The 22210-nt window shown below is 44.1% G+C and overlaps 1 protein-coding gene across 2 annotated transcripts in view; it reads left to right on the top strand.

Moving 5' to 3' along the window:
• Positions 1–1177: 1177 nt before the first annotated feature.
• Positions 1178–22210, top strand: part of FMO2 (flavin containing dimethylaniline monoxygenase 2) — a 36688-nt gene continuing 15655 nt past the window's right edge. Inside the window, exons 1-3 of one of the 2 annotated variants that reach the window (XM_006147795.1) lie at positions 1178–1244; positions 1539–1699; positions 20083–20271. In XM_006147795.1, coding sequence (XP_006147857.1) covers positions 1568–1699; positions 20083–20271 — 321 coding nt within the window. In that variant the 5' untranslated portion in view covers positions 1178–1244; positions 1539–1567. Of the gene's footprint in view, positions 1245–1538; positions 1700–19771; positions 19869–20082; positions 20272–22210 lie in introns of those variants that run through there. The other variant, XM_027771544.1, reaches the window with a different exon arrangement.

Raw genomic sequence — 22210 nt, 5'->3', positions numbered from 1 at the left:
TGTTAACTTGTCATAGAATTGCTGTTTATTAGGTAGAGAAAGGCTTTCTCATGACCAGTTCAGTTTGGGAAATTTCAGGAAGAATTCCACCATTGCAAAATACCCTCAGTTCTACACTTCGGAGCTCCCTTCCCTGCTTTATTTCTGTCCATGGGTCTTGTCCCCTTTGCTGCGTGGCTCCCTCCACTAGAAAGCAAGCTCTACACAGGCCGGGAATTTTGTGTCTCCCATCCTTTGCTGTAGCTGCAGTACCTAGAAAGTGGCTGGAATGTAGAAAGCGTTTGGTAAGTATTTGCTGAATGCATGTATGTAACACCTCTCAGGGTCCTCGGGTCCCCTGGGTTTCCTGGATTGGATATAGAGCCCTTCGCCCTCATCATTTAGACTGAATCCCAGGGACTCAGGACTTTGCAGCCTCCTGGTTCATTCCTCTCATAAAAGATAACACTAAGGAACTGAGATAGTGAGCAAAGACATTATTCAACTCTGTGTTGAGCCCGGAAAGGGCAGTGAGCAGGAAGATCTTAGAAGTCCCACTAGGTTCATCCAAGCCAGCACACACACAAGCAGAATAACCAAGATAAGATACGCATCTGGGTCCCAGCCTAGGTGGCACAGTCTGTAGCACACTGGACTGCAGTGTTGAAAGGCCAGCTGGCCTACTGTGGGTTCAGATCCCAGGCCCGGTTGACCTGGAACACACAGTTATACATGTGCTCAAGACCCTGACAAGCAGAAAGCTGGAAGTGGGGGCCAGAGAGGGGGGGTGGGTGCAATTTACCAGACTCTGTAAAGGGCACTTCTCTCTCTCTCTCTCTCTTTCTCTCTCTTGTATATGTATGCATACACTCTCGTGAGTAAATAAATATCATTAATAAAATAAATAAACTGTAAAATGTTATGGGCCTGGGCAAGGTGAGCAACCTAGGAACAGGAAACCTTGGTGTGCTATGACCCAGAAGTTGCCAAGTCTAAGAGAACCAGGCCAGAACGAGACTGTACGTCCCGGCTGTGTGCAAGTCTACATGCAGTCCCTGTAAGACATTCCATCACTAGTCTTGAACTCCGAACAGGAGCCTCTTACTTACTCGGGACTCCTAAGGAAGTCCTAGGAGTCTCAGTTGGCAGGATGCCCAAGGGGGAGGGAGAAGTTCCACCCATTTCTCACAGCCACTAACAACTGTTAAAAACAGTCTGCCTCCCAGCACACAACCCACAGAGAAAACTACTCCGCAAAGGCAAAGGTAAGGAGGCTAGCTGGGAAAGAAGCTGAAATCGAGGCTCTGAACTCTAGACGAGTGGAAGAGCCAGCTCACATCCTTAGTATTGTCATGGACAGGCTTTGTTAAATGGGATGCTATTCGGTATTCAACCAAGACCTTGTAAACAAGGTTGCAACAGAGTCCATAAGACAACTCAGTTCTCTCAAGGGGAAGGAGAGATTGGAATTTGACTAGAGAGGCATTATTCAAATTAGAATGCTTATTAAATTACCACAGCTGCAGTGCCAGTAACCAGATTCCTCCCTTTTGTCCCAGTGAAGCAGTGCTGACTGATCTAGGAGACAATGACAAAGAAGGTGGCAGTGATTGGGGCTGGAGTCAGTGGCCTGATCTCTCTGAAGTGCTGTGTGGATGAAGGGTTGGAACCCATCTGCTTCGAGAGAACTGAAGATATTGGAGGGCTGTGGAGATTCAAAGTGAGTGCCATTTTCTTGTTTCTGGAACAGGCCATGCTGCTGTTTAAGGGTGAATCATAGCTATAAGTGGGTCTTACTGAGGAGTTTCTCAAGGAACTTCGATTAGATTTCCTTTTTATTTCATGTGCAGGAACTGAAGCGATAAGCTGGTTTCTTTCCCCAGGTCAATACTACCGGAGCCAGGCACACGGAGAACCTCTCCTTCTGGATCCAGCAATTGTGTTCCAGCTCCCATTTTATGTTTTCTAATATACTAAATAGAGAATATACAATATTAGAGAGCATGCTACAGAACGGAAGTCACAGGGATTCTCCTGAAACAATCGTTGGCCAAGTGCTACTTCAGACAGTGTGCCCTGGTACTACTGACTTAATTCTTCTCTGATAAATAGACCCTATGTGTTTTCTGAGCTTTATAGAACAATCTAGGACAACGGCTGTGAAACTCTCCATTAACTATATTCTATTTATTAATTTTGTTACTCAAACCCAAATATGGGTTATGCTAGCTATGCTGTAGAATTGGTACACAAATAAGAAAAATACAGTCCCATGTAAAGATTTATAATGAATTTTACTAGCATGTTACCTTATAGTTGAGATCGTGGGCAAACTATCTACATCCCCTTTTACTAGCATGTTACCTTATAGTTGAGATCTTGGGCAAACTATCTACATCTCCATGTCTCAATTTACTCAGTTACATATGGAGATAATAACAAAACTGTAAGTATCCCATAGTGCTGTTTTGAAGATTAAAGAAGATAATTCCCCTAGAAGATTCAGAGCTGTTCTGAGTCAGAGTTCTGTAAAGTGGCGAGTAAGAACAGCTACACATCTCACAGAGGAACAGACAGAAAACGAGGGCAGTAAAGAAAACTGGTTGTACCCACACAGCTGGGGGGATCCAGGCCAAGCCCACATGCTCCTCAGCTGCTGAGCCCACTGATAACTTGTTTACTCACCAAGGTGAAGCAAAAGTTTCGGTTCAGAACTCAAAGGTTACAGGTCAAGCATGTCTAAGTGATGTATGAGAACATTCTAGATGGGAACAAAAGGTTTGAAAGAAAGCCTGAGAAGCAGAGACCATCCAGAGGGCTGTCACTTTGCCAGTTCGACTGGATCTCACGCCAAAGGATTTTTTTTTTTTAACATTAAAGTTCTAAAATGTTTATGGCCATAAGAAACATTTAGAAGGTTTCTTAAAAATACTGATTCCTGGGCACCAGCACAAACTATAGAACAAAATTTTCTAAAATTTTTTTAAAATAAGAATCTCAAATGAATCCTATGATAAAACAAGTTTGGCAAACATTGCACACATACCAAATAAAAATCTGTTCCTTTCGGGACCAGGAGTTGGTGTAATGGCTATGTCACTGGACTCCCATGTAGTTGACTGCAGTTCAAGTCCTGAACCTGGTGGCTTAAACTCACACTGGGCACATGTGTGTGCGTGCCCAAGATCCCGAGAGGAGAATGGAGGAGAAGGGATTGTAGTGTGGCCAGGCCCCCTGGGGAGAGGGTGATTTTTTGCTTTCTGTCTCTCTGTCTCTCTCTTTCTGGAAGTGCGTGCGCCTTATGGCAAAGACCTCTCCAAAAAAACAAAACCTCCAAAAAAAAAAAAAAAGAAAGAAAGAAAGAAAGAAAGAAAGAAAGAAAGAAAGAAAGAAAGAAAGAAAGAAAATCTATTCATTCAGCTATCCAAACACACTCAGAGCTGATGATGGAGAAGGAATCTTTTTTGTAGTTGTTTTTTTAGAGATTTATGCTATGGGGTGCATGCAGTCACCAGAGACACAGGGAGACAAAAAAAGGAAATCACCCCTACCCTTCGGGGGGGATGGACATGCCACAATCCTTTCTTCTCTATTCTCCTCTTGGGATTTTGGGCACACATGCACACACACCTGGTGAGAGTTTTAAGCGGCCAAGTCCAGGACTCGAACTGTGGTCAATTACATGGGAGTCCAGAGACTTAACCATTACACCATCTGCTGGTCTGAGAAGGTAATCTTTATGAGAGACTGCTAGCAATGTAAAGAGGAAAACTGGAAAAATAGCTTGAATTATATTCATTTCTTATTAACTGATCACTAGAATCACAACTTTTCCTGAGAGAGTGAGAGAATTTGGTGATTAGTCTGTCTCAGCCAAAGATTTCTTTCTTCCTGCCACTCTGGATTCATAAGCAGATGGCAGTTGGAATTTTAACTCCTGGTAGACAAAAGTGTAGAAATTTTGGGGACCAGCAGATGGGGTCATAAGTAATAAATTTGTTACTGTTTTGTTTTAGTACCTATTTAGGGATGTACTATCTAAAAGCCAATATCCCTTGTTTGATTATCAATAATTTGTTAGAAGAGGGAACCAGCAGTTAGCGTAATGGCTATGTCGCTGGACTCCCACGTAGTCGACCGCGGTTCATGTCCTGGACCCGGTGGCTTAAAACTCACGCCGGGCGCGTGTGCGTGCGTGCCCAAGATCCCAAGAGGAGAATGGAGGAGAAGGGATTGCGGCGTGACCATCGCCCCTGGGGGGTGATTTCTCGCTTTCTGTCTCTATGTCTCTCTCTGTCTGTCTGGCGAGCGCACGCGCCCTACAGTGAAAATCTCTCCAAAATAATAATAATAATAATAATAATTTGTTAGAAGAGATGACAACTATTTTGAGGGTCCATCAACATTATGATTCAATGAACTCTAGGAAGCTACTCCTACCCCCAAATCTTTCTCCTGCTATGCACTCCCAGTGTCTCAAATTACAGACTTAGAGATACCTTCCTGTGAGTTAGAAAAGTTAGATTAAAATTAGAATTAATTAAGCCTTATTGGATATTAAAGGGTTAAGTCCACAACTCTCTGGAATCTGTAACAGTTTCACATTTCAACCCTCTTTTTAAAAGGTATCCAATAAAGGAGTGTAAACCATTTTCTCCACCCAAAGAAAACAAAGGATCTCTCTGCAGAGTGAAACAATCAGCAAAATTTCTCAGGTTGCCACTGGGCCCTGAGAGGGCCTTGAGAGGTCTTGGGTCCAAGAGCTGGGTTGAGAGAGGAGGGATGGAGAAGAGGCTACCCAGTGGCCTCAGGGAAACTATCTCTTCACAGCTCCATCATCAGAATCAATTAACAACGAGGGCTATTCTTTAATTTCTACATTTTCATATAATTCTTCTAACAGTGTTTAACACATTTAGGGGTGATAAATTATAATAGATAAATATCAGAAGTCTTGCCCCATGACTCCTCCCCGGACAGTGCGGAATTCTTCCAAAAGTTCTCCTGCGCCCCCTAGCGGCCTCTATGTAACATGGGCACAATGAGTAATTACACATTTTCAGCATCTTCCCAGCCATGGGACGCACTGGACGTGCATCATCTCATATTTCTTTACAACTCTCCTAGGAAGTAGGTCTTTTATTGTCTTTATTTACATATAAACAGGAAATTGAGGTTTGGGACAAATAATTCCAGGCGAACACAGGTGGTGGGGAGAGAACAAAGCTGGAGGTTGGTGGGGTGATTGAGCCCTGGCTGAGGTGCTGAGAGAGGAAACACGGTCTTCAGCCACCAACTGCCCTGCCTTTTTGTTCCTGACACCCTGTATTTAGGGGAAGTTACCAATACACGTTGCCTTTTTGCCTTTGGTTTCTCACACGTGTTTAATTTGGGTCTTCTCTTTCCCAACTCTACTTGTGTATGTCCAGTCGTTTTATTTAACCTTCATGTATTAGTCTCTAGGGTTTTCTCTATCTTGGTGTCCTTCCTCTGTTTTCGATCTGCAATATCACTTTCTCTCTTGGGGCCAGCATTTGGTGTAATGGCTATGTTGCTGGACTCCCATATACTCGACCGCCGTTCAAGTCTCAGACCCACTGGCTTCAACTCACACTGGGCGTGTGTGCGTGCGTGCCCAAGATCCTGAGAGGAGAATGGGAGAATGGAGGAGAAGGGATTGCGGCATGGCTATCTCCCCTGGAGGGTGATTTCTTGCTTTCTGTCTCTCTGTCTCACTGTATCTCTCTAGCAAGAGCACTCACGCTATAGCAAAAATCTTGCTATCAAAAAAAAAAAAGTTGATCATGGAAGATAAAACGCAAAGCAGGTACCTGGGATGTCACTAGAAGGGACTTCCTGTGTGGGGCCAGCTCCACCCTGTCCTACACATGCTCTTCGTCTGTTTTCTGTTCCTCGCCACCTCTCTTCTATTCGGTGGGCATGTGCTTATTAACTACATGCCCGGCCCCTTTCACTCAGAGAACAACATAGGGGGCCCGTTTAGAACAAAGCGCCCATTCCCGTGTTTAGCTTTCAGAGGTTCTCTTAGGTAAATTTATCCAGACCCTATCACACATAATTCGGTATAACAGACTTTTGTGTCCTGTTGTCTATTTAATGGATCCAGATTATTTGTATTTATTTATTTGTAGACTTTTGCTATAGGGCAAGTGCTCTCACCAGAGAGAGACAGAGAGAGGAAAAGTGAGGAATCACCTACTGCAATCTCCTTTCCTCTGTTCTCCTCCATGGATTTTGAGCACTCATGCACAAGTGCCTGGCGTGATTTTCAAACTGCAGGGTCTGGGTTTCAAACCATGGTCGGCCATGTGGGAGTCCAGTGCCTTAGTCACCATGCCACCTGCTGACCTCTAATGGAACCAAATTTGACCTGTTAGATATTTGTGACTCTCTAGACAATCAAAAATAAAATAGCATGGTCACTTGGTCTCTTTGCCAATACAACAGTCGAAGATATAGACAGCGACTTCAGAAAGTTTGTGGAAAAAGTAAAGTTTGAGTTTACTTTGCTGCAAAATTATTTGAAATCTATGCATAATTCTTTTATAATATGCATTTTCTATGTACTTTCTAAAGATCTTTCATACTTTCTTTGATTTTTCTCCTTCAATAACCTTCCTTACTGAAGGAGAGGGAAGGAGAAACAGCTCCGAAGAAGGGAGGGGACCCAGAAGTGGGCTGCCGAGGAACTGAGGCGAGGGTTTTCATTTTGGTCAGGAAGGGCTTGTCCAGACTGGTCCTAGGTGAGGCTTGTGGATGTGTTCCCCTTGTGGGGTAGGGGTGGACACATGCTGGATGGGGACAGTTACTCTTCTAATTTTGGAGTGGGTGTGAAGGTAGGTTTTTTGTCTAGAGGCTTTGGGCATAAAAAACACTATCTTATCCTCTCCCTGGAAGGTGGTGGGGCCTGGGAAAAGTCTTTGTTTAGGTGGAGGTCCTGCTGCCCAGGTCAGTCACTGAGCCACTGCTGCAAGAGGCCTCTCTGAGCAGGCAGCAGAGCTGCTGTGTCTCCATCTTAAAACTTAGACATTTTGTGATCCCACTTAGGGCCTATACCCTGACTATATTTTCAAGGTCCCTGTCTCTTACCTCATTCCCTCCTCTGCAGAGGAATCCCTAACTGCTGTTAGAGGCACAGCGGTTGAAGACCGTTCTGACTTCTTCTGGCTAAAATCGGGTGATGTGTGTGTGTGTGTGTGTGTGTGTGTGTGTGTGTGTGTGTATGTGTGTGTGTGTGTGTGTATCTGTGTGTGTGTGTGTGTGTGTGTGAGGTGGCAGCAGTTAAGGCTCCTCTACCAGAGGTCCTTCTAGAGGCCGGTGCTGGAGGTCATGATGGGTGTTCACTGGAGTCGTCCCAACCACTTACAAATTTGTAGCTTGATGGATTCTAAACAAAAAGAGCAGTTCATTACAATAATGATGAAATAGACAAAGAAGTTTAGCTGTTTCTATCGCATCAACACTTACAGATTAAAATGTGGCTGATGGCGTCATATCAGTACGATGAACTTTAGAACATTCATCCACAAAACCTTAGTTTTATCAGTCTGTTACGCTTAGACTCTTCCACTATATCCCAACACTTCCGCGACCTGCTTTCAACTTTAGTTTTTGTCCTTTTCCCCCTTTACCTTAGCCATGTTTCATGAAGACAGAAAGCTTCACTATACAAAATTCCTTCTATACCAAAACTCTTTTTACCTTTTTATGTCACTTTTTCCTGTTTACCATTATTTTCCCTTGTTTCTTCTTATGCGTGTACTTGTAGAAACAAACTTAACCTCTGATTTAGACAGAAGTTATTTGAAAAACTTTAATTCTTATTTGCCAGTTTAAGGGTACCTGAGGCACGTCCACTGAGATTACCAGACGTCCGAGGGGAGCCGTTAGGATCTCGGGCCCCATCCGTCCTCAATTTCAGAGACCAGCATGGACTCCGAAGTCCTGAGCTCCCCCCGGTGCTCACGGCTTTCCTGTCTCTAGTGACCAGCTCCACATTAGGGACAAGGCCCCAGTCGGGGACATGAGGATGCCGGTCACGAGCATCGTCCAGTGCCCAGGCTTCCTTATTGGAAAGAGTCTCTATTGAGGCAGAGGTTCTGATCTGGGCTTTTTCCAGATCCTGCCCTCAGGGGAAGTTCCAAGTCTTCAGATTTATCATGAGTGACTCTTGGGTGTTCTTTTTTTTTTTTTTTTTTTGGAGAGGTTTTTGCTCTAGGGCGCGTGCACTCACCAGACAGAGAGAGAGAGAGACAGAAAGCGAGAAATCACCCCCCAGGGGGGATGGTCACGCCACAATCCCTTCTCCTCCATTCTCCTCCTGGGATCTTGGGCACGCACGCATACGCGCCCGGCGTGAGTTTTAAGCCACTGGGTCCGGAACGCGAACCGCGGTCGACTACATGGGAGTCCAGCGACATAGCCATTACGCTAACTGCTGGTTCCCTCTTGGGTGTTCTTTACGTGAAAATTAAATCAAAGGTTAAGTGAACTGCCAATTTGTTATAACACTTTCCTGAGTTATCTGATCATTTTATCTGATAATCTTCCTAGATCTGTTATGATCTGTGAGAAGGGAACCTGAGCTCTAATAGATCCTGTAAGGAGCAGCTGAGTACTGCCAGAGGGTGAATTAAAGTGTCTGCCTTATTGATTATGCAAAAGCTCTAGCTGGAGAATGAGACTGTAATTTAAACGTTCATTTTTAAGGCTCAAACTCCTGATCATCTAACTTAATTAGAGTAAGGCCTACATCTTTCCCCAGCCTCTGAGAATGTAGCCAAGGAGAGAGTCTAAAGGGAAAGAAATTTAACTGAAGAGAGAATAGGAGTGCTGGAAGGAGGGGAGGGCAGCCTCTGAGAATGTAGCCAAGGAGAGAGTCCAAAGGGAAAGAAATTTAACTGAAAAGAAAATAGGAGTGCTGGAAGGAGGGGAGGCAGAGGCAGCCAGGAGCTTCGGCCTGAACTCGTCCCACCCTGTGCCTTAAGACTCCTGCCCTGCCAGGTTCCTGGACAAGAGGTCCCCTAGCTTTCTTCCCGGAGACAGAGGCCCATTCAAAGTCAGTTCCAGAGTCTTTATTACGGGGCTGTCTGATGTGGAAAGGCTGGTCAGCCTGAATTGATCTTTTGCAGCTTCCTAAGCAAGGGTGCCAAGGGGGAAACTGGAGCACTTTAGCCTGGAGGGTAGATGGGTCGTAATGGGAGTTTTCTAAGAGAATTTCCAATGGGAGTGACTTTGCAAAGAGGTTTTTACCCACTACCCATGCTCTTCTTCCCCACCCTGGGGAATCTGATATCTCTGGGAGGAGCCATTAAGCCTGTAAATATATACCTAGAGAATTACATATATCTATATTGACCAACATTTTCCATTTTTAGTAACCTTAATTTTTTACAAAAATCAATGTTGGAGAAAATAGATCCAAAGAAACCCAGGACCACTCAGAGAGTAGAACTCAGGCTTATTATTCGCTGGTGGTCTCAGAGGCGCCCACTCCAAAGTCTGGGCCCTGGCTGGCATTTATTATAAGGGTTGTATAGTCTGGGTCAGGGATGTTGCAGACAAAGGAACCTGGAAAAGTAGCAAAACAGCCACAACACAGTTGCAATAAGCTTGTGACATTTCTAAGCAGGTAATTTACAAAGGTAGAACAGAAACACTTCCCTTTTGTAAGCAGCTTTTGACAAATTGGATCCATACCATAGGTAGCTTATGAACATGTAGAAACATCAACAACAAAAGCCTATTTAACAGATTTCCCAATACAGAACTGAGCAATCTGATTAGACCAACCCAATATTGTACATGCATTCCTATCAAATCTGGAAGGCCCACAATAGGCACAGTCAAAACATGTTAACTTAATAATGAGCGCTCTAGGAAGGACTCAGGAGGAACCAGGCAGCCGGGCTCTCCATGACTTCATGCTGGACATCGGATTACCAATGTTACCCCTTTAATTCAGGTGCATAGCATTGCTTACTAAATAGCACAGGTACTTTGACTTAAATCAATCTCATGGTATTCATTCAAATTACAGATCTTAACAAATTACCCTCGACCTTAATAGGCCAGGGAGTGCGACATGATTGAATGGTGTTGGTATTGCTTGACTTAGCATGCGATGCTAGGAAGTGTTTCATTGCTTTTGGTTAATTCTGGTTCTGTTTAATAGTTGGCTTAGCAGTTCAGAAAGCCAATCAGTTTCTCCATAGAAAATGGACATTTTTACCCAGTTAGATGATTGGATTATCAGAAACCTTTGCTTATAAGATTACATCCTCTTTTCCATCCTCTTCGTGAACTTCCTTAAAGACATAACACGTTAGGATTATAGCCATTTGCAAAAAACTTTCAGAAAGGCTGGGAACCAGCAGTTAGCGTAATGGCTATGTCGCTGGACTCCCACGTAGTTGACCGTGGTTCGCGTCCCGGACCCGGTGGCTTAAAACTCACGCCGGGCGCATGTGCGTGCGTGCCCAAGATCCCGAGAGGAGAATGGAGGAGAAGGGATTGCGGCGTGACCATCCCGTCTGGGGGGTGATTTCTCGCTTTCTGTCTCTATGTCTCTCTCTGTCTGTCTGGAGAGCGCACACGCCCTATAGCGAAAGCCTCTCCCCCACCCCCCAAAAAAAAAACTTTCAGAAAGGTTTCAAACAAAGCAATTATCAATGAACAATAAGACTTCAACTAACCATAGTTAAAGATCTGATAATAATTTACAACTGACAAAGAAATTTGGCTGTATCTGTGACACATCAGTTTAACAAACCTACCACATCACTGATAAATAGATTACTGGGAATCTCAAATTATTTTGAAACACAGTACATACACACACACACACACATTGTGTTATACACATATATACGTCTGTGTATATATGTATATATGGACATATATACATATCACATGTCTTTACAGATAACTCAAATATAATGCGAAGAAAATTAAAATTACTCAATTTGAAAATGCTTCCCATTATAATTTCACATATGAAAATAAGCCTGATGGTTTCAGGTCTCTCTTTTGGATGTTTCAAAGCATTTAATTTAGAATTTGATTTTGGTAAACCTTGTCAAAGATAGTGAAAAACTTAAATACTTGACTTAACCAGCAGCAGAAAATGAAAGTTAAATGCTTACCCAAGCACCTTAGGGATGAAAAAGGGTTCTCTTAGTACCTGTTGGCACCAAACCTAAAGCCAGCCAGCTACATTATACAAATCACGCACACTAGACTGAGAGCTCTGGGTGAGTTGGAGCCTCCCCCTGAATCAGTTAAAAACAAAAACAAAAAAACAACTGTAAGAGACATCCTTAAGGTGTGTTTAGGCATAAACAAGTGATGTGTCTTAAGATGGAATAGATAAACTCTGTAGACCCAAGTCGCGCCTCACTAAAATGTGAAATACTGGACAGGAAGGGAGCCAGCTAAGTGGGAGAGTCGGCTTATGTCAACAGCAGGGAGAAGTCTAGGAAGGCTCTAAGTCTAGTCTTAAGGGGCTGGGCAGCGTAACATAAGCAGCAGGAAAAGGATCCCAAGTCATGTCCTAACTGCCTGTCTATAGTTGATCAAGCCACTGAAAAAGTGCACCCAGCACTTTGCTCCTAGTACAAATTTGTCCGGAGAGGGAGAAGCCTCAGTATGGTCAGGCAGGGTCTGTAGGACAAACAGTAAGGAGAAATTAACTTGTCTATGTGCATCTTTATGAAGACCGAGAAGACTATGTTGTTCCCCGACATGGGAAAAGAATTTACAAACAAACCCTTCAGAGTCATCGCGATGTCAGTGGACAGAGACTTTTTTGAAATAGAGATCTGGGGACTGCTTAGGTAAGGTCCAGGCTGAGAAAAGTCTGTAGAGCCTTGGATAGAGGGTGCGGGGTGCCTTCCTGGTTGGACTGGAGACTGGACGGAGCTGTATCAGGAGCAGCTCTGAGTACAGAGGTGTGGAGGGGGAAGTGGCAGCACAGGCTAAGTGGAGGTGTGGGTGGACAAGGGGAGGGTGCAGGTCAAAGTGGAGGCACAGGCTGAGCAGGGGATCTTTCTGTGAATAAGGAAAGTAGAGAGGAAGGATCCATGTGACATTTAGTACATAGAACTGAATTTGTCATGGAGGGTCCAGGAGGCTTGAAAATAAGGGATCTCAACGTATTATTTGCCTTTTCATTTGCAAAATAATTGCAATTGTAGAATAGTTTTATAGTTGATACTTCTTTTTCTTTCCCTTTCTTTTCTGCATTCCCATCTTCTGACTTGTATTATGGCCAAGCCTTAGTACAAAAATATATTAAACTCTTCTACCTTAGCTTCTAAGGATCAAGACTTCACATGGTTGAGGGGCTTTATAAACTGGGAGAAGGGGAATAGGAGAGACCTTTCCCTGCTTTCCTGTTATCGACACTGGGAGGAGAGCGAGAGGAAGGAGCATCCACCTTCATCCTCCTTCTCTGAGCCTAGGAGGAGGGTAAGGAGAGACCTTTCCCTGCTGTCCCGTTATCGACACTGGGAGGAGAGGGAGAGGAAGGAGCATCCTCTTTCATCTCCGTTCTCTAAACTGGCAAGTGGAACAGTCGGTCCTTTCCACTGCTCTTGTCCCGAGTGCATGGGTGACATCCATAGCCCGAATCAGCCACCAGTTCTGTACACGCTCCCATGCTGACCCTAGTACCCCGCACTGACAACCCAGAGGGAAACTAGGAAGGAGAGCAAAGCAGAGCAGCTGTGGCAAACCCAGGCACTGCAATTTGTCCCAGTGTAGGTAAAACAATAGAGGAGCCCTGCAATAAACCCAGCAGAGTTAGCTCCCTGGGGGTGCCAAAGGCCACTGGGGTTCTCCTGTAGTGTAATTCAAATGTGTCCCTCTTCCAGGGGTGTCTACCCATTGTGCTAGGTGGTTTGGGGCAAATGCTCCTGTCCCTTGCCTCATCCATTCTAAGGGAAGGAAACTTTTTAACTCTAGTAAGGCGAAGAAGAAAAATGCTCCAAAGGAGAAGAAGGAGGTTATTCTCCCCCAGTTAGGTCCTCCCTATAAATATTCCCTGAGCTGCAAGCTGAAATTGGGAGTGAACATTATGGAGACCTGTCTCAAGGTGCAGTTTACAGAACAGAATTCAAATGGCGGTTGTTCAAAGCAACCAGCGTGAGCCCGGAGAGCTCAGCTCAATGCACCCAGAGGGGAGGTGGCCTGATGAACATAACTAAGGAGGTTCGTGGCCAAGACTTGAGGGTCAGGTTCCACCCACTGATTGTGGATATCTAAGAGAGGGAAGAATGGAAAGGAAAATCCTTAAGTTCTTTTAAATGGAGGAGTTTTTAACTTGTATTTGCCATTTTGAATGTACTAAATTATGATCTGTGGATGCCCCTACCCAGCTATAAAACTTCTATAAATGAAATTGTAAATATTTGGCAAAAATGGGCTGTCATTTTCCTAAGAGAGGTCAGAGCCGAAGAGGGAACAGGGAGGTCTCTAGGACGTCAGGTTAAGTTTCACGTTGGCCAAGAGCTGTTGGTGGTGACCGTACCGCCATCAAACTCAGAATCAGATGTCTTACATTCCTGTGGCTGAATTTACCACGAACCCTGTAATCACTTTTCCCTCAATTCCTGTACATTCTACCTATACTGATTGGAGGTGCAAACGAGAGAGACTTGTTAACTTAGAACATTCTTGGAATATGGCCAATCCAGTGAGAATGAAGAGGACAGAGAACACTGCGGTGTGGGAGCCAAGGAAAAGGGCGGTTAAGCAGGTGTCCCCACGGGGCCAATACGCAACGAACTTCCTGTTTCCATCAAGGCGATTGAAGAGGAGAACCAGCCTGGCAAGGGCAGTATTTCGTGAGCTTCTCCACAACGCAATCTAACTTACACCGTATGCACGCTGAAGGTGGGGTCCTGATCATTTTACCTGCGGCGTGCTTCGCTCTTTCTGAATACTGGGTGGTCAGTATCAGGGGATAAGGAGGGCTTTCAGCAGAGCTTTCAGAGCCCATAGAGAAAGAGGGGCTCCTGCTTGTTTGATTAGACCAGTGTGGAGAAGACGACTCTGGGTTTGAGGGTGGGAGAGCAGGGGAACTCCTTCTGACATCGAATGTGGGCAGCTGGAGAGAACTGTAAGTCTCAGAGCCTTCCAGCGCCCCAGAGAGGGGCCCGGGACAAACGCTTTCAGTTGCTCTGAGGCATCTAGTTTCTCTCACGCAACACGTGGAGTCCCTTGTCCGGGAACCCTGTAGAGGCCTGCAGAGTAGACACAGTGGTTTGACCCACTTCAACACATCTAGGCAAGTTACTGGAAATGCTCTGTTCTCGGGTCATCAGTTCTGAAGACTGAAGGGCTCTAAGCAGCAACACTCCCCTGCCCACAGATATAAGAAAAACCTGAAGGACAGAGTGGGGTCCCTTCTGACACTTTGTCAGGCAGTCAGGAGGTGGCTTCCACTCCAGGAACCTTCAGAATGCATCAGAGAGGAAAATGTTTCAAGAGCTTTCACTTCACACAACAGTCAGGACCCTAGAAATGAAACCAAGTGACCAGACAGCCAACATTCTCGCCACTATAAACAGTAATGAGGGATTGACCGAAGGCTTCTCAGCAAGCCTCACATCTGAGTCTTTAGACCCACAACCACCCATGCGGCTTACTTGGTTGACATATGCCCAGTTTCAGTGGATAGTTGAGGTAGGTACACCCAAGGACAAGCGAATTGTCTGAAAATTAAAGAAAGGACAGAGTTCATAATGCTTGCCTTTCTGACATGAGGATGCAGAGTTGAGATGGATTTCTTGGCCAATGCACCGCAGGAACACAGGGGTGCAGGGGTGATTGGGTCCAGCTCTAGCAGTGAGATATGGGTTCTCGTCCCATGCTCAGGAAAAGTTAGAGACACGGACACAGGGAGTAGGTAAAGCAAGCAGGGAGTTTACTGAAGGGATGGAAGGAAAAACAAAACTCCTAAAAAAGAAGGAAGGGGTCCTAGAAAATGGGTTGCCCTTACATTATATTTTTCAGTTATTGTACAAGAATTAATATTTGAATGCATAGAAGAGAACAATGTTTCTTTTTAAAATCACTGAACAAACCCACACATCAGAACTAGTTTTTCCCATCGCTCATACTCCATTTAAAACTGACCCGACAGAGGAGCTAATTACATTTGGAGCCAAGTTTGGGGCCAGCACATGTTATACTGGCTGTGTTGCTGGGCTCCCACATGGCCAACTGCGGTTTTAGTCCCGGACCCGGTGACTTGAAAATCATGCTGGGTATGTGTCGGAGTAGGCTCAAGATCCCAGGAGGAGAATGGAGGAAAAGGGACTGCAGCATGAACATCCCCCAGAGGGTGATTTCTCACTTTCCCACTGTCTCTGTCTCTCTCTCTCTGATGAGTGCAAGTGCCCTATGGCAAAGACCTCTTTTTAAAAAGCCAAGTTATTGCTTCTTGAAAAAAATCAATATTTTGGCTATAGGGTAAGAGTTTCATAGTGTAACCAATTCAGAGCTATAGCTAGTTTAATAAGTTTACCACCAGTGGCCTATACAGACTGCAAAAAAGGCAAATATTTATGGAGTATGTATTTAGGTATTGTATAAGTATCTTATCGAATCTCATTAAACCTTCATGACAATTGTTTGATATTGGAATCTGCACTTTACAGGGAGAATGAAGAAACGGACTTATGCAGTTGTCCCATGGCCTCAGAGCCATGAAAGGTAGTACAATTGCATATCCACTCAATAATGTTTATCATTGTTTTATTCCATGCCTGAAAAACTAGCAGCAAGACCGTAATGTTTGCAGCCATAAAACAGAGCCAAGTTTATAGCACACTATCAGCAAAACCATTTATTTTTTCACACAATGCTACTGAATGCCCATTTTAGTATCATTAAACCCTATTTGATAGGGAAAAAAATGTTCCTGGTTAACATTACTCGTTTTCTTTTCAACAAATGTTGACAGAGTGCCCACAACACGTTAGACATGCACTAAACTCTATAATCACAGAGACGAACAGTCCTTGCTGTCAAAAGGCTCATAGTTCCGGGACAGAAATATGAAAGAAAATCCCTTTTGGAGTGTAATTCACAAGGGCTGATATTCTTAAATGTCCTGGAAATTCAGAACCTCACTTAGCAGAGACGAGAGTGGGCTTCCTAGAAGATTCGATGCTTCTTATTTGTTTTGACAACAAGTAGGGATCAGGCATGTGAATGTGGAGAGTGTTCTAGCAGAGCATACAGCATGTGCAAAGATAGAATCTTACAAAACTCAGTGCACTTAGAGAATAGAAACCACTGGAATGAGAGATGCAGGTGGGTGAGGTTAGACAGACTAGCCAGGGTTCGACCAGGAGTAATTGCGTCCCAAGCCACCGGATGTACCTTTTACACAGGAGGCAGTAGAGAAAGTGGGCGATACGTGAGTCAGGCTGTTTAGCTGGGGCGCTCTACCAGCAATCGAGGCAGTGGCCTGAGAGGCATCGGCCTGACTGGGAGATGGCAGAACGCAGTGATGCTGTATTAGAGGCTGGGCTCCCCAAGTGCAGCGTGGCATCAGCTGGGAGCACTTGCAGATCACGGTCCTCTGGCCCTCTTTAGCTCAGACTTTATGTTTTCAAAGCTGCCTGGAATTCTCCTAATACAACTGGTCCACTGCCTGGCATTGGGGAACTGTGAGATTACCTACATCGTAGGGCACGGAAGTAAAAGGGTTTCGATCACATTCATTTCAAGTCATGGAGCTGATGGAAGACCTCTCTGGAAGGGTGAGAAAATAGAATGAGAGAATCTTATTAAAGAAATACAGTGTTAATACTTTCAACTCCTTATAGTAACCAGCTATGACAACAAAGGATTGATTGGTAAAGATTGTTTCTTGTTTCTTAAAAAGTCTAATTTATAAGTTTTTGTAGTTAATAATTATAATGCTAAATCTATTTTTGCTTTATATGTTTGCTACCTTAGTAGATTAATATAACCTTTACAATCTTTCTTAAACTTAGCTTAGTTTTAGCAATCCTTTTATTTTCATAAAAATCAAAAATAAAGTTGAGTCTGGCCCATGATCAAAAGATCATAAATTCAAAATCAGTGCCATCTTCAGTAACTTGGCTTCACCACATAGTTTTCTGACATTTGAAAATTCTATATTAACAAAATTCTCTATAAAACATAATTTTTTGTAGGCAAGTAAATTGTGGCAAATTCTACCCACCAGGAAATTCAGACTATTTATCTGTATTTGTGCTTAAATATCACTTTTAGGCAGCCTGAGCTGTGTTTTAAGCTAATGTGTAGGTTAAATGTACCTGTGTTAAGAACTGCATCTCCCTGTTCCTGTCTTGGCTGGCAGCAAAGCCTCTTACTGTCTCCACGTTCCAATCTCCAAAACTTGAATGTGTTTTAATTCAATAAAACGAGTTCCATGAATATGAACACTGTGTTCATACTATATGCATCTTATCCCTAACTCTAAGCTTAGGGCCTGGGGAGAATAAGCATTTGTTATATATTTGTTTATTTAATCAATATTAATCATATTCTTATCATAACCCTGAGAAACGAAGCCAATTTTCCCCAGATTTTTCTGAACACATAGGCATCTACTTTAGCCAACTAAATGGAGGAAGAAGCACACATAAAAACAAAGATTTTTAAAGCCGCTGTCTACTAATCAAAACTCAGCTATTCAGTCTTGCCAAGGACATTGCCAAGACACTCCCACCCAGAAATATTGGGTCATCGGGAAAGTCATGGATATATTTTTCTGTGCAAAAATACATCAGAACTATCTCAGCAACCCAAAAGTTAACACATCAGTTTGACATTAATATTATGCAATTTAAAGGCGTTGGTTGAAAGTAAGGTCCAGTGGGTAGCACAGCAGTGCTCAACACTCTGTGGTACTGGACGCACACGGGCAGGTCCCAGGTGTGCGTCCTGAGGCCTCCCTGTGCATGCCAGGCTTGCACACACATGCATATGATCTAGACTGGCTGAGGCTGGGGGTAGATTGCAGCATGTCTCTCTCATAATTAAACAACTTAAAAAAAAGGAGAAGAAAAGTAACCAAGTCAGTCATTCAGAGTTCAAATCATTACATCCTTGTGGTGAGAAAGGAACCCCATCATATTCTAGTGCAAATTCTCTTTAGAGTCTATTTAACCTAATACCACACTGAACTCTCACCACCTAGAAAACTGGTATACCCTAATCTGACTAGCTTTTATTAAACCAATTGAAAGTATACCTGAGTTTTCAATATTAGTCTCATTTCTGGACCAGGTAGTTAAACACATTGCTCATGGAACAAATCCTGTGGTGGGCAAGGGGGAATAAAGGGATACTGAGTGACTGAGGGAAGGAGAGGAGGAGGGACTGTCACAAACAAGCCGACCTTTAACAAGGATTCTAGGAGTGCTCTTACGTGACATGATCCGAGAGCAAACATTTAACTTCAAGGGACCCGCAGATGGTGTAAGGGTTACATCGCTGGACTCCCACAGTCAACTGCGGTTTGAGTCCCAGACCCGGAGGCTTAAAACACGCTGGGCGCATGTGCACATATGCCCAAAATCCTGAGAGGAGAATGGAGAAGGGATTATGGTGTGGCCTCCCCCTGGGGGTGATTTTTCGCTTTCTGTCTCTCTCTGTGTCTCTGGCGAGTGCATGCACCCAGTAGCAAAAATCTCTCTAAACAAAATTTAACTTTGGTGACCCGCATTAGTGCTGACAATCCCTGAGATTAGGACACAGTGAATTTCAATATACACAGACAGCTTTTCTGATAAAAGAGATGAAACCTCATAAGTTTACCTTTTTTAAACTGTGAAATCAGGTACAAGATCTACACGAAATGTCGGAAAGTTCCTGTGTGATAGTGGGTGAGCCTGTGCCGGTTCCTCTGGGGTGAGAGCAGCTGCAGTGGGAGTCCTGTACTGCTGTGGACAGTGAGCTGTGACTGCGAGCTCTGCAGACGCTCAGAGCTGCTTCATGATGATACAGGTCGCTGTCGAGCACCTCCTGCACCCCCGCTTTACAGGTGCGGGGACTGCAGCTCAGGGGCACCAACGAAGCAGGCTCACACTGAAAGAGAAAGATTCACACTCGTGTCTAGTGCCAAAGATCAAGATCCCTCTGCTGGCCAAGCCTGCCTTTTTCAGGGTGGCCCACAATCTAAGGAGCCCTGATCAGAAGATTTGGCAGGGAAGTACTGATTTTCTGCAAATAATGCTGAGAAAGGGACATGCACAACTGACTTGCTGTGGTGGCTGGGTTAGCGGTGAATATTCACTTTCTTTCCTTAACCACTCTGTGGAAGATGCTGTTGTGCTGATTATGTAAGACCATTGCTTGAGAGACTCAACCACGAGGTTTCTACTCGGGGGGTGAGGGTCCTTGGCTTCACACAGGAAAGAATGTACGAGTAAGCTTTTAAGAGAGAGTAGAACAAGTTTACTAAGGTAAGTGTACAGCATGGACTATTCCATAGGTTGTGCCACCCTGTGAGAAGAGGTGAAGCGACAGTTTCCTTCCTCCCTCTGAGATAAAAGGAGAACTGTTACCTGAAAGGGATGTACGAGGGCTACCCCACAAGAGGGCAGTCCCGAACTGCGGTGGGTGTCTGGCTTCTGTGGCTTGGTTTAATGCCAGGTTGAGCAAGAGGTAGTTTACTCAGGACTCTTCCCGGAAAGTGGTTTTCCTGCAATAACTGTCCCGTCCACTTTCTGGCCTCCCTCCCGTTTTCTGGTGACTACTTTGGTTATTTAACTGTCATGGTGCAGGTGGGAGTGTCGTCTAGCACGCTGATACCATACACTGAGGCTACAGCGAGTCTGAAGATTAGACAGCTGTTGCTCCAGGTGCCATCTTGGTTCCTGCTGGTTCAGACCGTCCCTCAGCCACTTCCTGTCAGGTTTATGCGTTTGGGATGTCCCACACCTCAGTACCGCCCTATCTCATGCTACAGTCATGAGAGGGGATCCTGTCGTGCAGGGGTCAGTGGAGGAAGAAGAGCAGGAAACCAAGGGCTTTTTAGAATAGGATCATCATTAATGATGTTATTTGGTCCTGCAGGAAAATGTGGAAGACGGCCGGGCCAGCATCTATCAGTCTGTCATCACCAACACCAGCAAGGAGATGTCCTGCTTCAGTGACTTCCCCATGCCTGAGGATTTTCCAAACTTCCTACACAATTCCAAACTTCTGGAATACTTCAGGATTTTTTCCACCAAGTTTGATCTTCGAAAATATATTCAGTTCCAGGTACCATGCACTGGGGGGAGAGGTCTGACTACATTCGTTCAGTTCATATTTAAATAGAAGAGTTACTCTGATGATGTAAGACATTGGGAATTAAGTTTGATACTCCAATTCCTTGTTGAAAGATACAACCATGATATAAAATCCACAGTGATGTCATTACCCTGATTTATAGCTTGTACACATTAACCGAAGAGGAAGATCGGCAGCATAAAGAGGGCCAGATCATTTTTTTTAGCGAATTATTTTATTTAACTTTATTTATTTATTTTAATTTGACCAGAGAAGGAGAGCAAGGGAGAGGGAGAGAGAGAAAGTGAGAAAACAAGTCTCCAGGTCCTGAACTCGAACCGTAGTTGGCCATGTGGGACTCCAGCGCCATTAACCACCAAGCCACCTGCTGGCCCCAGGCCAGATCATTTTTCAAACTTCTCGAAATTACCTTTTCCTGTGCTTCCTCAGGAACAAATGATCAACCACAAAACCTCTAAACGTTCTCATTGCCTATATCGAGTTTGTATCTGTATCCTACACTGAGAGCAAGTAATCATACTTAGAAAATAAAATTTAAATTACATTTCTGGATAAATATCTGTTCATGAGGCTTTAAAAAAATCTCATTTTCTCAATAATTCTAGTGTTTTGCGTACAGGCTTGTATTATATTCATTTATAATAGTTGATTTTAGTGGACATCTGTATGTGTAAATACTATTAAAATGTTGAGTTTCACCAAATGTAGTTCCTTCCCCACCCCATTTTCTTACAGATCCACTCTAGACTGGACTAACAGATTCTCTCCGCCAGAGGCTTTGGAGGTCTTCATTTGCTTAGCTACCAACTTGTTTCAAATGTTTTGCCTTTTTTTTTTTTTTTTTTGAGAGAGGGGGGGGGGGGAGGGGGGGGTTTTTTTTTTGAGAGAGAGAGGGAGGGAAGGAGGGAGGGAGAGAAAGAGAGAGAGAGAGAGAGAGAGATTTTGTGTGCTCACCAGAGACAGAGAGACAGAAAGTGAGAAATCACCCCCTGCCCCATCACCAGGGGGCTGGCCATGATACAATCTGTCCTCTTCCATTCTCCTCTTAGGATTTTGGGCTTGCATGCACATTCACCCAGCATGAGTTTCAAGCCACTGAGTCTGGGTCTAAAGTCACGGTCCGCCATGTGGGAGTCTAGCCACATAACCATTATGCCATCTGCTGGTTCTGGTATTGTCCTCTTACCATACCTAATTTATATTATTTGTTTCAAGTTCTCTCTCTCAGTTATTGTGCTATTGCTGCTGCTGTTTTCTGGAGGGACTGGGAAGACTCACTTCTATTTACTGGCCTGTGGGTTGGTCTAAGTCACAGACAGACGTTAGGCTCAGGGCAAGAGCAGGCCGACGGAGAAGGGCCCTGTGGCTCATGCTCATCAGTGTCACCAACATTGGTGCTTTTCACTCTTTCATCCATTGGATGTGGATTCTGATTCAACAGGTGTAGAGTGAGGTCTGAGCGGCTGCCTTTCCCATAAGCTCCTGGGGCTGAAGGTGCTGGTCCTCAAACCACATTTTGAACAGAAGGGTCTCTAGTAGTTTAGTTACACACTGCTCTGAACTTCAGATCTGAAACCTGCCACTAGCTGGAAATTGCCAGATACTATAAATCCCTTTCACAAGCTTTCTACTAATGTTGGATGTATTTTTTAAATAAAGACAGTTTCAAAAATTACCAAATTGGAATGTTTTTGCATTTTTAAAATTTATTGTTATTATTATTATTTATACATTCATTTGCTATATATCATTTAGATTGTAAAGAGACTTTACCCAGCATGACATATACCTCAGTCCAGCGCAGCTGAGAATACAATCCACAACCTCCTCAATAAATAATAAACCATGTCTGTGTCCCACAAATGTCTTACCTCTATTTTTCCCCAAATTTCCTCTCCTACGCTCTTCA

This window comes from Tupaia chinensis, unplaced genomic scaffold, assembly GCF_000334495.1.
Source record: "Tupaia chinensis unplaced genomic scaffold, TupChi_1.0 Scaffold000223_1, whole genome shotgun sequence".
Classification (NCBI taxonomy): Eukaryota; Metazoa; Chordata; class Mammalia; order Scandentia; family Tupaiidae; genus Tupaia; species Tupaia belangeri.
This window is presented reverse-complemented; position numbering and strand designations above follow the sequence as displayed.